This window comes from Panthera leo, chromosome C1 (genome assembly GCF_018350215.1).
Source record: "Panthera leo isolate Ple1 chromosome C1, P.leo_Ple1_pat1.1, whole genome shotgun sequence".
Lineage (NCBI taxonomy): Eukaryota > Metazoa > Chordata > Mammalia > Carnivora > Felidae > Panthera > Panthera leo.
In genome coordinates, this window is record NC_056686.1 from 123,389,274 (window position 1) to 123,404,816 (window position 15,543).

Below are 15,543 nucleotides of genomic sequence, written 5' to 3' on the forward strand. Positions count from 1 at the left end.
GCTATTGTTAGCCTCCTCTTCCTGAAGAAACAGACAAGTAATTACCCAAGTGGTGGAACCAGGATTCAAACTAAGTAGTACCAACTCCAGATTTGTGTTCATTTGAGGGAAATTTGTTGTTCTCAAATGTCCATTTGACTATGCCAGTAGACTTGGCTTCAATATCAAGGCAGCTTGTGGTCCTTGGCAGAATGACCCAAAAAGCCCTTTTAAAATATATCCCCATCGGTCACCTGGGCAGCCAATGATAATGATGTGAACCATGCACTGAATGCAATGGAGTTCTGCTTAGGCACATGCATTAGAGGCTGTCAGTGGACATGTGCAGGGGCTTGAGTGGAATGCCAAGAAACTCTTATTTCATACTTGCAATGTTGAAAGTCATATGGTGCATAATGACCTTGAGATACATTTAGCTTTTACCTATTTTTCATATTTAATGGAATAAGACCAATATTTATATCTTAAGACTGCAGTTCCAATATCAGAATGTAATTGGTGCTTATTCTGTATATGCTGATAGTCAGACGGTGGTGGACTCAAGAGAGTATGTAGATGGCTACCTGAACCTCACAAGGAGAGACCAAGGGTTCAATATCCAGAGGCCATGCTTCCTCACTTTCTTTCCTCATCAGCCTTTTGCTCTGCAGGCATCCCCCTGTTTGTTAGCATGTCCAGAAGAGGAAAGTTAGGGAACGGGGCAGGGTGTGGTCGGGGGGGAAGCCTTCATCAATAATCTCTGTTTTCAGTAGTGGACATTTATGCACAGCAGAGAAGAAAAATGCCATGAGCATCAGCAAGGCTAATGTGTTACTTATTTGCCTTCCAAGCTTTGCCTAGCTCAGGGATCTGTTTGTGACAAGGCGATCAAAAGACTCACTGAAAAAGGGATCCCAAAACACCTTCATTTCCATCAACCCAATCTGAAGCTTCCAACCTCATTTATAGACACATCAATGAAATCTGTTTGTATTTTCAGTGCATACCAACTCTTATGCCAACATATTTAATGTTTTTCCTTACCTGTTATGTAAAATAATATTTCCTTTAGGTTTTCCTAAACTGGGGGTGCCCTGCTAACCTGCTGGAATGTAGATGAATCATCATCTTTATCAGCCTGTGAGATTCTAAAATAAAGATTCCAATAATTAAAATAAGATTCTCATCTTACAGATGAGGAAGAGGCTCATACAGGGTTAGTGATCTCTTCAAGGTCAGAAAGGATTTCAGTTTTAGAGGGGGCACTCCTGGCCCCTATTCATTGCTATAATTAAATTTTTCATAGTGCATGATACTGTCACAGATGTCCTTTCTAGACCTTCCCAAGAACTAGGATATTTTTTTAGTGTCTGCCAGTTAGATATGTAGGCAGTACTCCACGTATATACAAGCAACATTTTTATTTAAGAGTAGCAAAAATTTTCCAAGTGTGTGTGTGTGTGTGTGTGTGTGTGTGTGTGTGTGTGTGTTTAACTTCCTTGCTTCCCTTCCCTTCTTGTTTCCTAACCAATCTGTGGAACTTCACCACCACTTTTCTCCAAGTATCATATTCAAGACAGAAAAAAAAAGGCCATCCTTTTGTCCTACCTTTCAGCTCTCTGTCAGAACTTTTCTAGGGCGTTCTGTGCTTAACAGCAAATGTTAAACGTGGCCTCTGGGTATTTATCAGAGGAACAGGGCTTGTAGACAAGGTCCCTGGTTCTTTCAGCTTTCCTAGGCTGATGACCCGTGAGGAGTAGATGACCCATGAGAGGAAAATCCAAAGGAGATGGGTGAAGAACTAGCAAAGGAGTGGAAAATGAGGCATGCCTCAGAATGGCATACTTGTTGGTTCTAATCATCTATACAAGTAGATTCCAATGTGAAGTGGCGAGGAATTAAAAAAAAATCCATTTGCCTATGGAAATGAGGGGCATGATTTGTTTTGGCAGCAGATTCCCCTTGCTAATTATATTTTTCATCGGCTGAATTTAAAATGAATTTTCATTCTTGATCGCACAGGGTCTGGGTATTGGTGAGTCATTGTAGGAACTTTGCTGGGGATCAGGGGCTGCCAACTCAAGATTAAGAATTTGCCAAAGATAGGCACAAGTGGGACGATCTTCACATGATGAAGCCCTTCAAAGATAGGAGTGGTCACAAAACCCAGAAGTTTGGCTCAGAAAAGAATAGTGATTAGAGATGTAGAATTTTCTCAAGCATTGTTCTACCAGAAACAGACACAACCTAATGTCAGTAATGTCCTATTTGATAAGAAGTAGCAGGTAATTCAAGCAATAACTATGGGCTATTTTTGGTTTAAGTTTGTTGTCAGTATGTCAGGGGCCTTCTAATGGTACACTTCCAACTTCTGTCCATCTTTTGGGGTCTGCAGTTGTAGTCAAGAACTGTACCAAATACTAATCCCTAACAGGAAACCAGTAAAGTGTCACTGTGCCCATTATATTCTATTCACCCCTACAATTAGAAAAGGCAGGGAGGAATGAGTTTACAAAGGACCCTGGAGGAAAATGGAAAAAATAATTCAACACATGCACACACAGACACACACCCAACATTTGGGGATACCCTTCATTTGGAATTCTGCTTCTATGTCTTCTATAAATCATCCCAACATAAACTGCTTCCCAGAAAACAACATTTATTGCAAAAGAACAGAATATAATGAACCTAAGTGAGACAAGAAGCGATCTTTGGAAGGAAAACTCTAAAAGGCATTACTTTTAGAAAAGTTAGTCATTTAAAAAAAATTGCAGGAGGAGGTCAAAATATGCATGCTTCTTATTAGCATCAAAATGCATTTAGTACAGAACTGTTCAATTAAGGATGTTGAAATTACAACATTTTGCAGAACTTAATAAGATGATAACAATTTGCGTAATTATTGTACTATTTTATGCTATTTCATCACCACCATATCATTTTCATGGGATAGTATTTGATGCTTTTTTTATTAGCATATGTGATTTTTTTCACACTATGGGACACTGGCTGAAAAAAATACTCATAATTTAAATTAAAATACCCATATTAAAACGGCCATCTCTTCCCAGCGCATGAAGAAGGTATACGATCTCGTTAATTTTGTTAACAATTTTTATTTTGTCCAGTGATAGTCAAGTAGGAGCCTGGAGCTGTCTTCCCTTGAGACTTCTTATTACACAAAATTATCTGAATCCATAGGAAGGAAGGATTTATAACACATAGCAAGTAGAGTGCATTTCTTTCTTTCTTATTTACTTAATACCTATGCAATCTTCCCTGGGGATGCCTCTTCCCATCTTGTCATGATTTTATATAATTCAAGTAGAAGTACAAAGTAACATGGCCCTTGTCTAAATTACACAAAAATTAGAGCTAAGTGGTCTGTGAATGATGGCCTAAATGGGGACATAAGCCTCTAATTAAGGTTCTGAAAAGAGAAAAAGATTGAATTCAGCAAAGAATTAATGGGACTTTTACACATATTTTAAAATGTATCTAGCAATCCTGAAAATGGGTATTGATATGCAGCTACCAGTGAATGCAGTGCAGGTCTGCTACATACATGAATTTGTTACATGTATGGAAATGCTTATGTATCAGCATAGATTAGAATACAGTCCCTGAGGATCCTCATAACTGAATATAGTCTTGGTGTGTAAAGGGAAGAGATGGTGGTATATTATAACATTTTGAACAGTGATTTCACTAAAAAACAAAACAAAACAAAACCCATGTGACACGTAATGTATTATGCGTAGCTACTGTTTTCATCCCGAGTGAATACTGTCAGAAAGATTCTCTGCAATAGAGTTTAAAATAAGCAAATGGGAAATTTACCTTGAGCTCTAGTAGGGGAAAATTCCCTCAAACTCTGAATTTTAAGAGGTTCATGGGCATTCCCATCAATATGCTATGGTATTACAATATATCCTATTTTGCAACTAATTTCCTTCCTGTACAGGCTGATAACATATAATAAATAGGTTTTCACTGCTAGTCTTGTACTAGTCCCAAAGGAGACTATGGCAATGTCCTTTCTGAAATTAGTAATTTTAGTCCATTCCACATTGATGATTATGGAGATGAAACAAAAAAACCCCACTGCATTTTACATTAAAAAAAAAAAAAAGACTAGGTGGTCAACTATCCAGGTTAATAATATTCCTCTGTATGGAAAAGCTTCCCAGCATGACTAATTTCCTCTTGCAGCTAACTAGAAAAAATTAGCATATCCCTATTGATTATGTATTTTGGGGTGGTTAAGTAATCTTTGTACTTCACAGAAAATAATAAGAATGTTTCTTGCTGATATTCTGGAAGGACCAAAGGACACTTATTACTACCCTGAAATGTAGTAATTCAGTGAAAGACTGAAGACGAGAGACAAAAAGCACAGAAATTACTGTAGTGTTAGGAAGTAACGAGAAAGTAAAAATGAAATTGTGAAAGCCAAACAAAGGTTTTTTGTTTTTTTGGTATTTCTGTGCAGCAAAGATATATACCCTAAGCTGTCAGAAACATATTAAATGGGGCATAGTTAAATTGAGTGCCTCTGATAAGAGGCTCTGCCAGGCTATCAAAGTTTTAGATCAGTTGGATTGAATTTCTGGCATATTGCACGTTTCCACACTGTTCATTCTCTCTTTCCTTTCGGTGACACTACAAGGGCAGCCTTACATATGCTTATAATTTGTGATTTTACAATGCGGGGGACATCTACATTTTCAAAGAAGGGAGGATACCATGGAAGCCCAGAAGAAAAAGGCGGGGGGGTGGGGGTGGGGTGGGGGGGGGAACTTTTGCAAGGACCTAGTTTGCAATATGACTTCAGAGCATTTGAAAAAAAAAAAAAACAAAAAAAACCCCAAAAACTTTATAGCTCTTCCGAGTCCAAAGCTATTTGAAAGAAAAATGTGCATTTGTGTTAAATTAAATTATGTCTATGAAATTCTAAGGGATCCTAAATATCAAGAATTAATTAAACTAGTAATTAATAATAATGAATGCCAATCATGATTACTTCTAAAATCTCCTGTGAAACACTCTAGAAAAAAAATGTATAATTACTTTATATTTCAGGTTTTCCCTAAGAAAATGGTAGTATGTACCATATTTTACAATCTCTTTTATTATAGTACAAAAACATATGGATACAGTAATTCTATAAAAAGAATTTCTTTTTGTTTGTGGAAGTGCTTCAAAACTTATACAAAGGAACAATAAATATCACCAAATCAATTATGCAAGAACAGAAAGAAGGTAAGGAGAGCAAATGCAATTTAAGGTAATTTTAAAACCAAAATATTATTTGAAACAAGCATATCCTGGGGAAATATAAAAATACTCTTTCATTTTTTAAATATTTATTTTTGAGAGAGGGAGAGGGAGAGGGAGAGGGAGAGAGGGAGAGAGGGAGAGAGGGAGAGAGAGAGAGAGAGAGCTCACATGACACAAGAGCAGGGCAGGGGAAGAGAGAGAGGGAGATAGAGAACCCCAAGCAGACTCCATGCTGTCATCACAGAGCTAGACTTGGGACCAGATCTCATGAATCATGAGATCATGACCTGAGCCAAAATCAAGAGTCAGCCACTTAACAACTGAGCTACCCAGGCCCTTTCATTTCTTAAAAGAAATTACCCCTGAGTTGAGTTTTTCACTTCATAATTAAGAGACTCAATAATAGGGAATCAAGTTCCAAAATAGATTTCTTCAATACTTTCTGTCTAGGTGAGAGGAATTGGTACATACAGCTTTCAGAAAAAAAAAAAAAAAAAAAAAAAAAAAAGAACAGTGCTTAAATCGAGCCATCAAAATAGCCAACAATCTCTCCAACTGTTTAGCACTATTATGTTTTATAATCATGTCCACGCCTTTTTGTGTTGTTGGAAATGAAGGAAATGATCATCAAAATAAATCCCCTGCACAGGAGCCTAATCTGAAGATGACACCAGCCTGTCAGTTGCAGGCACTCTGGTTATACTGCCCTGAAAGGCAGCTAACCCAGAAAAGATCCTGGAGGCAGAGACTCCATTTGCAATATTGCTCTCACTTCTCTGCTGTCACCAGGTGTCTCTCCTTTTCCTTGAACTTTCTCCCCCCATTCACCTGATAATCTTGTGCTTGTACATTGCCATCAGCTTAGCTAGAAAGAACCCAACCAGATTCACTTCATAACCAGGATGGGGGGAGCACTTACCAGGGAGCTTTTCGGTATTTCCACATCGGCTTTGGTTTTGATGTTTTTCTTGTGGTTTCCTTGAGTGCTCGTAGAGCTGCTGGTGAGGCAGGAACCCTGGGAGCTGCCCTTTAACACTCTCCTGCAGGAAACATTATTTGATCCACTTTCTGTCTGTTGAGCGGCTTTCTTATCAACTCTGCAGGTAGAAAGTGATTCCTCTGATAAATTACATTGCTCTTCTTCAATCACTACTTTTCCCAATCCTTTGATGTTTAAGGTAACCTCTTTGTATCTCTTTGTCTTTAAACCTTTGAGTGATAAATGTTTGTCAGTGGCCTTGATCAGATCTTCACCTGACATCCCAGGAGTGTGTCAGTTTAGATTTGATATTTATTTATTTATTTATTTATTTATTTATTTATTTATTTATTTATTTACTTACTTACTTACTTACTTACTTACTGCTTGTGAGATGGGGGAAGGAGGGAGCAAAATAAAAGCCACTGAAGAGTGATTGCTAAATACATGTCTGGCTTGAGATCAGCAGGAAATGTAATTACCTCTGGAACGTTTCTAAGTATACGTTTGCTTGCTTGGCACAATCAATGAGGTCGGCATACCTTAAAACGTATGTGTAATTTTGTTCCATTTCATGCCATGTGGGTACAATCCACGGTCCCAGTGTAGGCTGAATTTCTATCAACCTTGATAAAACTTACCATTCTTTAATTTCAAAGACCATTGATTTGGTTAACAAAGTAACATGGACTAAATTATCATTTTATGGCTAACTTTTATTTCATTGTTTAAATTCTGGCTAATGTACAAAAGACTGCTGCCACTGTGCATTTCTATTTGCATGAAAACATGCTTGACCAGCATTTCATGTGCAGGAAGCAAACGACCCTCCCTGTTTTGGGGGGGGACCCCTTGACACTGCCACCCTCTTTGCCAAGACCTTACCTGTTCAAAAGTTCCGTCATAAATGTATCTTTCGTTGAACATGTGACAGGGCTGGGTCTACTTCTTGGTTCAAACTTCGTTTGGTCATAGACGTCTTGTGGGGTCTTCAAAGTATTTTTGCTTTGTAAACTACTGTCTGGACTCTGTGCCAACCTAGTGTTCCTGGCAAGCTCATTTTCCATTTTACACTGCAGCTCAGGCTTCTTTTTCTCTTTTTTTCTCTCCGATTTTAGCTGTTTGTTTCCAAACCCCAAACCTTTTGCATCCTTTTTTTCCACTTTGGTTTTGGAGACATCCATTTTCTTGCTACTGAGAGCTGGAAGTCGACTCCTCCGAAAACCAAACCAGCTGGCTAAAGAAGGCCCCGGCTTTGGCTTCGCTTCCACAGAGGGGGACTTTGTTTGCACTTGGCCCTTTTCCACGTTTTCCTGAATGCACAACATGACCTTTTCTTCAATTGTGGGTGAGAGGGGGGCTTCGGGGCTCACAGCACCAGTCCTGGTTGTAGAAGTATCTGGACACATTCCAGAAGTTTCTAGCTTGGAGGTCCTGCTTGTTTCAAAACTGTGTGGACGCTCTGTCCTCCCCGGATTCTGCGGGGCTCGTGGGCAATCTGCTGGGGTGGGTGGGCATGTGTAGTGGTCACTGTTTGGTTCCTCAGGGACAGCCATGGTGGGACATCCTCCCTCTGCATAGCCCTGCTTGTCTTCCATTCCACAGGGGACAAGGAGCCCTTCAGATGTTGGAGGGACCCTCAAAGGCAACTTGCTTGGGCTCCCATGCTGGTTACTGGGGCTGCTGCCTGCACTCCCTAGGGAGGCTTGCCTGGTGGAGAGATGTCCCAGAGGCCTCCCCACACTGGGGAGACTGTCAGACATGGGAGCAGAAGGGGTCTTGTTGGGCGAGACTTCCGCGGAGGAGCTCTGTCGAGTGAGGGAGTTGCCTCTCTCAGCGGTGTTGGTAATAATCTGAGTTCGAACTTTGCCTGGCCCTTCCATGGGGGGAGTAGGGGGCTTGTCACCCGAGTGAGCACTGAAACTCTGGCTGCGGGCTTTGGCTCCATTCATGCCTAGAGCTGGTTTTAAGTGTGGCTTATTGGAGGAAAGGGATCTTTTCACAGCCCTGTTTTCTACCCCATCTTTTCCATCAGCCTCAAGGATGCTATTATCCAATGACTCTGGCATTGCCGTTTCCAGGGGAAGCCCTTCAGCCAAATTGCCTTGTGCCTGAAAACACAGTGGAGTCACAGTTCTTTCTCCCACTGTGGTCTCCATGCTCACTGGATTCCCAGCATCCTCTGGCTTAGCCTTGCTCACAGCCACAGAGCTTTTAGAGGCTTCATTCAGACTGTCTTTTTCATGTTTCCCTGGCACTGTAGAACTTTTCCTGAGCAATTGGGGAGATTTCATGAGGACTCTGAGCCCAACCGGGAGGCGAGTTTTCAGCCCTTTCTCATGAGCGCTTTGACAACCATGTGGGGTGTTATGGCTTTTGGAGGAGGGTGATGATGAGTGACTGTTACCCTGAGATGATGGTGATTCATTCGCCCCTAAGAAGGCAGGCTTGGGTGAGGTGGGGACACAGTCATTCATTTGTCCTTTTCTTCCTGGGGACACACTTTTGGGGGATGATATTTCCAGTGGCTCAGGGCCTGAAGGACAATTCTTGGGAGTCCGTAACCCTGTGTCTGCTTGTGTGATCCCAAGCGTTTGGTGAGGTGGGGTTCTGGGGACACCTCTCTTTGGAGAGACCTTTAGGGGCCCTGGGGCCATCACAGCAAATGAGCTGCTTGGGGTATGAGCGGAACATCTGGTTTGAACCACTCTTTCTGTGGAGGGCAGAGGGTGAGTGAAGATAGGCTTTTTGAAGGCCACAGAAGGTTTCTTCCCTGGCACTTCTGTCATGATCTGATTAGAAGAGATAATAGGAGCAGAGGATCCCTTCAGAGGTGGGGATTTGAATATGGTCCTTGCTGTTTCATTGGGGACCCTGGTGTCAGGCTTGGCAGATGAGGGTGGTGGCAAATAGTCATAACTGGGCCTGATGAGAAGGGAGCCTGACCTGTCTGGAGGGGGTGGGGGGGGAGGTGATTTCATCCCTGCCTCTGGCCCAGGGTCACAGTGTTTGTCCCTTGTCGGGGGTTCTCCATTGTCACCTGGCTCATTGAGGGGCCTTGGCAGTAACTGTGATGCTGGAATCTGACTCTTGGAGCACTGAACCCAATCCTTTCTGCTGGACATTTTGGAGCCATGAGGAAGTTGGCCAGGGTGTTTTGGAATGTGTGAATCTGGCTGCAAATCAAAAAGGGGTGCTGGGCCCTCAGTCTTCTTGAACCGTGAGAGCTTCCCAGGAGCTAAGGCTGGTGATTTTTCAAGAGACACTGGGCCCGATGAGGGCACTCTTGAGGAGAGTTCAGGCTCTATCATTTTTGATTTCTGAGGTGAAGACTTGCCCCTGGCAGGGATTTTTGTCAGACTTTGTTTTTGATAGATACCCATGGACACTGAAGACCTAGAATTACTCTGGCATGACACAGTGAGTGTTGGTTTGGCTGGTCTTGGTCGCTGAGTATTTTGTGTGACTGTCCTGGGGCTGAAAGAGTCAGTGGGTGCCACAGTAACATTATCTATGTCATCTTTTGGAATGTTTTTCTCAGTTTGCTCTTCAGGTCTGTTCAAGAAAGTGTAGTCTCTTGCTGCAGCTCCTGGCTGTAAATGAGCCATTCCCTGAGGTAAAATTTCAGTGTGTTCTGCCTTGGGTCCAGTAGGGGCCGAATTGATAGAAATTTCATTTCTGGTAACAGTGACAAAGCCAGTCTGGTGAGAGCTGAATTCAATGGGCTCGCCATCTTCCGCGTCAAATATGACGGTAATGCATTCTTCTGAAGAAGTCCTTTTTACAACCCTTTGCTGCTTAATGAAGCTAAACGTCTTTGGTCTACTCTCTAAGGGGATGGGCACTTGTTTTTCCTCCTCATCAGGAGACCCCAGTTGAGATTTTCCAAATCCCATAAGGATGTCCAGATTCTCCATGGATCTGTCAGTGTCAGCAGTCAGTGACAAGTCTGAATGGCTTTTCTCGTCACTGCTACCAATGTGCAATTCATCAAAGGCTTCATTGTCATCGGTGTCTGAAAGCTGTAGACTGAGAGCCACATGGCCCTGACCGCGTGGCTCCCTCTCTCTCTGTACTTGAGGCGCCTGCACACTTGGGCACAGCATCCTCTCCAAGGGGCAGTTGCTGGCACAACTGGTCCGATTCTCAGGCCTTTCCCTGGGGTAAACTGAGGACATACCTTCTGTAAAGTGTTTTCTATTTAGCTCCCAGCCAAATAGGCTGTCAGAAACACTGTGGGTTAATTTATGACTGTGCAGCCTGCAGCTCTGGTTTGGAGCTGCCTGGAGCAAGGCTAAGGAGGAAGAGTCCTCATCAGCATCATCATGGGAATCTGTGTCATAGACAAATGTCTCGTGAGGCTCCTTGCTGGGGCTCCTCGTGTCAGTTGGTTTGCAGGGGGGATACCCCTTGATGCTGCTACTCTTAATTCCTGGAGAATATATTCCTTCATTTGAGTTCATGCAATCTTTATAACCCCATTTTGTTATCACTGACGGGGGTTCAAGTAACACCTTTTGCTTCTGTAGCTTTCTTAGTCCTTCCAAAATGTGACTTTCCTTGATACGAGTGGGAGGTAGTTCATCTGTCGGACTAGCGAAGCCACTTGGGAGCGAAGAGTCAATACTTAGCCTTTTATCCCAGTTTTGTGATGATTTCTAGGAAAGAAAAGTACATGTCAGACATCATTGAATCACGTGGATCACAACTACAAAAAGGAAAAGTACGTGATTAGACTTGATTCTGGTGGTTCAGTATTCCTCTATAAATGCATACCTTAATTAATTAATGGTAATTAATCATTAACTATGTAGCAAATCTCTGCTTTGCCAGCTTCTGAGCTAAGTAGCCCATGATGTAATAAAGTAGTAGATAAGGACCCTGCCCTCAAGGAGCAAGCAAGCCAGCAGAGGAGAGGAGACTTGACACAAATAACCAGAAGTCAAGGGGGCAAACAAGGAGTATGAATGTAGTAGGAACTCCAGAAATTCAGAGAGAGGTCAAACCCCTGTTTGGAAAAGCCATGAGAGGCATATATGAAGATTTTTGGTGTGTGTGTGTGTGTGTGTGTGTGTGTGTGTGTGTGTGTCTGTGTTTCAAACCTCCCTAGCCCTAAACAAAGGATGAGTTTGCCTTGGCTGAAACCTAGGGGAAAGGATCTCCAGGTAGAAGAAGTGGGATGGCAAAGACCAAAATAGTGAAGATATGTTGAAGGTGCACTTAGGAAATAATCAGAAGAAAATATGACCTCATTGTACAGTATTTACAAGAGGTAGAGCGGGTAAATGGAAAAGCAAGTTGGTCCCTATATTAATGGTCCCTTCCATTCTAAAATTTGATAGTTCTGGGTCTTCATGACTTTCTTTGATAGAAGGGGAACATCTGTGAAACACATACGTACATCTAACAGTGGGACACTGGCTGCTAGAACCCTATAGTAATGATTTGCCTACTATGAAAGGTCAATTTTCTGTTCTTCATACCATCCCAAATAGTAGTGCTGATTTTGACTAAGAATGACACAGAAAAACCATTCTATCCTACACAGACCTTCATATTTCTCATAGTATTGCTAACCAGAAGTGGAGGGCAGAAGTAGAGAAGTAGCATTTACTGACCATCTGCTGTGTAGCAACCACTGGAACAGGGCTTTGAATTAATATTCAGAACAACACCATGAGGGAGACATTATCAATTCTGTTTTACTAGGGAGAAAACTGAGAGGCAGCATGGTTAGTCTGTTTAAGATTACACATTTAAGGAAGAGCTGGAACAAAGGTTTCAAAAGCTCTGATTTCCAGGGCTCTTCCTGGGACTCGGTTCCAAAGTAGCATTGCGGAGATTCGAACCCAGGCAGGCTGGCTCTCGAGCCTGCATACCCATTGGCAATGCTATGTGACTGGAGCCAAGTCTCTCTGTCCTCTTCTCTATATTGTCAATGTCATAATAGAGATCATACATAATCGTAGACAATCTTCACACCGCTCACACCCCTCTCTTGAATGGAAACTGCAGAGTTTTATCGCATACCAAGACTCAGGGAAATCGGTGGGATTTGGGCACTGACCTCAGTCTTTTTTTTTTTTTTTTTTTTTAAGGTTATATGATTAAAGGTGAAGAACTTCTATGAGTGAATCTGGTGGTTTCAGACGTGTGCTCTGTGCCCACCTTGCCTAACAGTGCAACTTCTCTTGGCATCTCCATACCAGCTGCCCCCGCCCATAACTGACCACAAACCATGTGCAGAGGTTGAAAAAGTGTCAGAAACTTCACATTGTAGCCTTGGCTTTTTAGTAATCTGTGAACATTTGTTTACATCTAAGACATTTCCATTAAAATTACTCTTGCTATCTACACCACATGGTGTTTATTTTTTTATCTGTTATTTGTTGATTGTTTTTAAGTCAAATTATATATTTTCTTTAGAAAACTCTCCAGTATCAGAAGTTGCTGTGGATAAATGCTATTTGGTGATGCCTCCCCTTTCCTCTCCTTTTCCTCTATGCCAATAAAACTTCTTTGGAAATCAGGAGAAATCCCATTAGTGAGTTTGGGTATTAGAGACCAACCAGTGGGAGGGCTGCCCCTCCTTGGGTTTCTAAGAAGCTCCATGATCCTGATAGTCACGTTCACAATAAGAAGAGAAGCCAGGCAAAAGTACCCCGCAAGAGCTTGAAAAAGGCAGATTTGTTAAACCCATAGAAGATGTGCTCAGCCGAGCTCACTCTGCCTCTTTAAAGCCTGGCTTCCTGAGGTTGGATTCATCCCAGGGCCAGTGACCATAAACCTCCCAGGGCCCAGCTCTCTATCCTATGGAAAACCAATTGAGGAATGTGGTTAATCTCACAGGATGGAGAGCTGGGCCCTGGGAGGTTTTATAGTATTCAGTAATTCAGTAATTTTTATATAGTAAATATATAGTATTCAGTAATTCAGTAATATTATAGTATTCAGTAACATGAGAAAAGTTTGGAACAATCTGGAAACTTGAAAAAAAAAAAGCATGAATCTTCTATAGGAGAGATGAGGGAGGAGCTGGCATTTCCACAGGCAGCTTCATGCTGTGCCTGGAAAACAGCTGCTCTGGGAGGCAGTGCAATTGGCTGAAGGATGCCGCTGATAACATAGGGGCCTAGGTTCCACGTCCATAGTCTTTTTCTATTTCTTGACTGGACAATGGTTTCACACAACTTTTTTTTTTTTTTAATAACATTCTTGGTCTTAATGTAACCAGTCCATCCCAATAATTTGAATAATATTTCAAGCTTGGCTGATTCAACAGGGCCATGACAGCAGAATGGCAAAGAGTGAAAGTTCTGGAACCAACTAGCCAGCTCTGCCACTTACCAGCTATGAGATCTTTGGCTAGTTACTTAATTTCTCAGTAGCCCAATTGCCTCATCTGTACAATGGGGGAATAGGCAAACCTACTTAAATAGGCTCTTATGAGCACTGAATGAGCTAATACTTGTGAAATACTAAAAGAGCTGGGTGGCACATGGTAATTATTCATGAATTAGATCCAGATTCCTCCATGCAGAGCAGCCTAATGCATCTCTTGCAGGCTTCCTTTCTGTTTCTATAGAAAAGAATATTAAAAAAATAATTGTGAATTATCAAAGAGCCATTGGTCACATATTTATTATTATGCAAGTTATTATTGTAGTCATGTGAAAATTCATAATACATGAATTTATTATGTAAGTTAATACTAAATGAGTACTTGGTACGTGGTAAGAACTGTAGAAGTTTCTTAAATAATATAAATTTAAATGTCTTTATGGGCTGGGTCTAGTTTGCTAGGTCCTTGAAAACTGGGACTATGTGAGATGTGACAGGTGTGCTGGTACTCCAATCCATTCTGATTCAGGACCTTATGAAATCCACAGATGACAGTCACCTGAGTGTGTAAAAATTACATAAGAACCTAATTTCTCCTTTCTCAGGGAAGAGGTTTCCCTAAAAGATTAAGAGGTGCTCGAATTGTAAGAATTTCAGGAAAAAGAAAAGAAAAAAAGGCAAGCAAGGCAAAGGACAAAAAGACAAAGGCTCTGAGGGGGGAAGGGGGGGAAAGGGGGAGTGAAGAGAACAGAGCAAGGGCTCTGGAGCCAGTGACAACCACAAAGAGAGGGAACATTCCTGACCATCTTCCCAGTTTGTTAAGAGTCAGGCTCCAGCAGCCATTATTCAGAACTTTGAACATCTACTCAGAAGGAACAACTTTGATAATACACACATGCTGTATTAGGAGTCTGAGTCCAAGGGAATAAGCTCTAAATTCCACTTTGAAATTTTTTCTGAGTTCTTGTTCAGAGTATGACAAAGCTACTGCCTCACTATTATTTTCTGGCAGTTATGAAGCCCTCCTGGCTTCTATGCTTCCAAATCATAAATGGGAGTTTACGCATATGACAGGAACATGACCTCTGAAACTTCTGATTCAGGGTTTCCATTGTTGTGTACTTTCTGCTTTTCTTCAATATGGGGAAAGGGCAGAAGTAGCTCTTCCACACCCTCTGCTTATGGCAGCCTGCACAGATGCTTGTTCGCTTGTGAGGGCCCACCTAGCAGATGGGAGGCATCCAGCAGCAGGAGTTACCTAACAACCTGGTGAAAAAACTCCCGGCATCTAAGTCAGCGCATGCCTGCCTCCAGTGGAGCCACAGTCCCTGTCATCTACCATGGTATTTTCTCTCTCTGCCATGCCACCCTCCAATTTATAGTCAATTAGTGCTTTATGAGGCTATAAAACTGAGTAAAGGAGGTCAATATAATACATGCCATGCTTGAGTAGTAAATTCCTACAAAGCTAATGATACTTTGAAAACTTTCGGCCATTTATTCTGAGATGATGTACCATCCTCCCTATCATCTGGGAAGAAAACAACATTCGCTTTGAGTTCTCAAGGGATGCTTAGTCGGGGTTGGCTTGGCCAGTGGCCTTGCTCACTGTCATTTGCAGTGGGCATTAGCAAGTCTTTCTGAGCATCGCAGCAATAGAGAGTGTCCATAAAACTAATTGGAAACATCTGAGTTGGCCTGAAACATCGTCACTTTCATTAGGCCAGGGCTCTGGGTTCCAACTTGATATGAATCTATGAGCTTGGTGGGCTCCAGCAAAGCCCAGAAGGAAACTGTCTTCTTCCTCCCAACTCCCTCCCATGCTGTCCAAGTCATTTGGGTTAAATGATCCTTCCACCCCTCACTTGCTGTGGGACTTCTGGAAAGTAACTTAACATTTCTGAGCCAGCTTCCTCTCCCATATAATGGAGGAAATGAGATCTCCCCATATAATTCTGTGA

At 41.9% G+C, this 15,543-nt stretch overlaps 1 protein-coding gene across 1 annotated transcript in view; it reads right to left on the bottom strand.

Annotated features, from left to right (window-relative positions):
• NCKAP5 (NCK associated protein 5) overlaps positions 1-15,543 on the bottom strand; it is a 729,314-nt gene that overhangs the window by 98,671 nt on the left and 615,100 nt on the right. Inside the window, exons 12-13 of the mRNA XM_042948658.1 lie at positions 7,127-10,899; positions 6,182-6,359 (exon numbers count right to left, since the gene is read on the bottom strand). Of these exons, the coding sequence (XP_042804592.1) occupies positions 6,182-6,359; positions 7,127-10,899 (3,951 nt within the window). The remainder of the gene's footprint in view (positions 1-6,181; positions 6,360-7,126; positions 10,900-15,543) is intronic.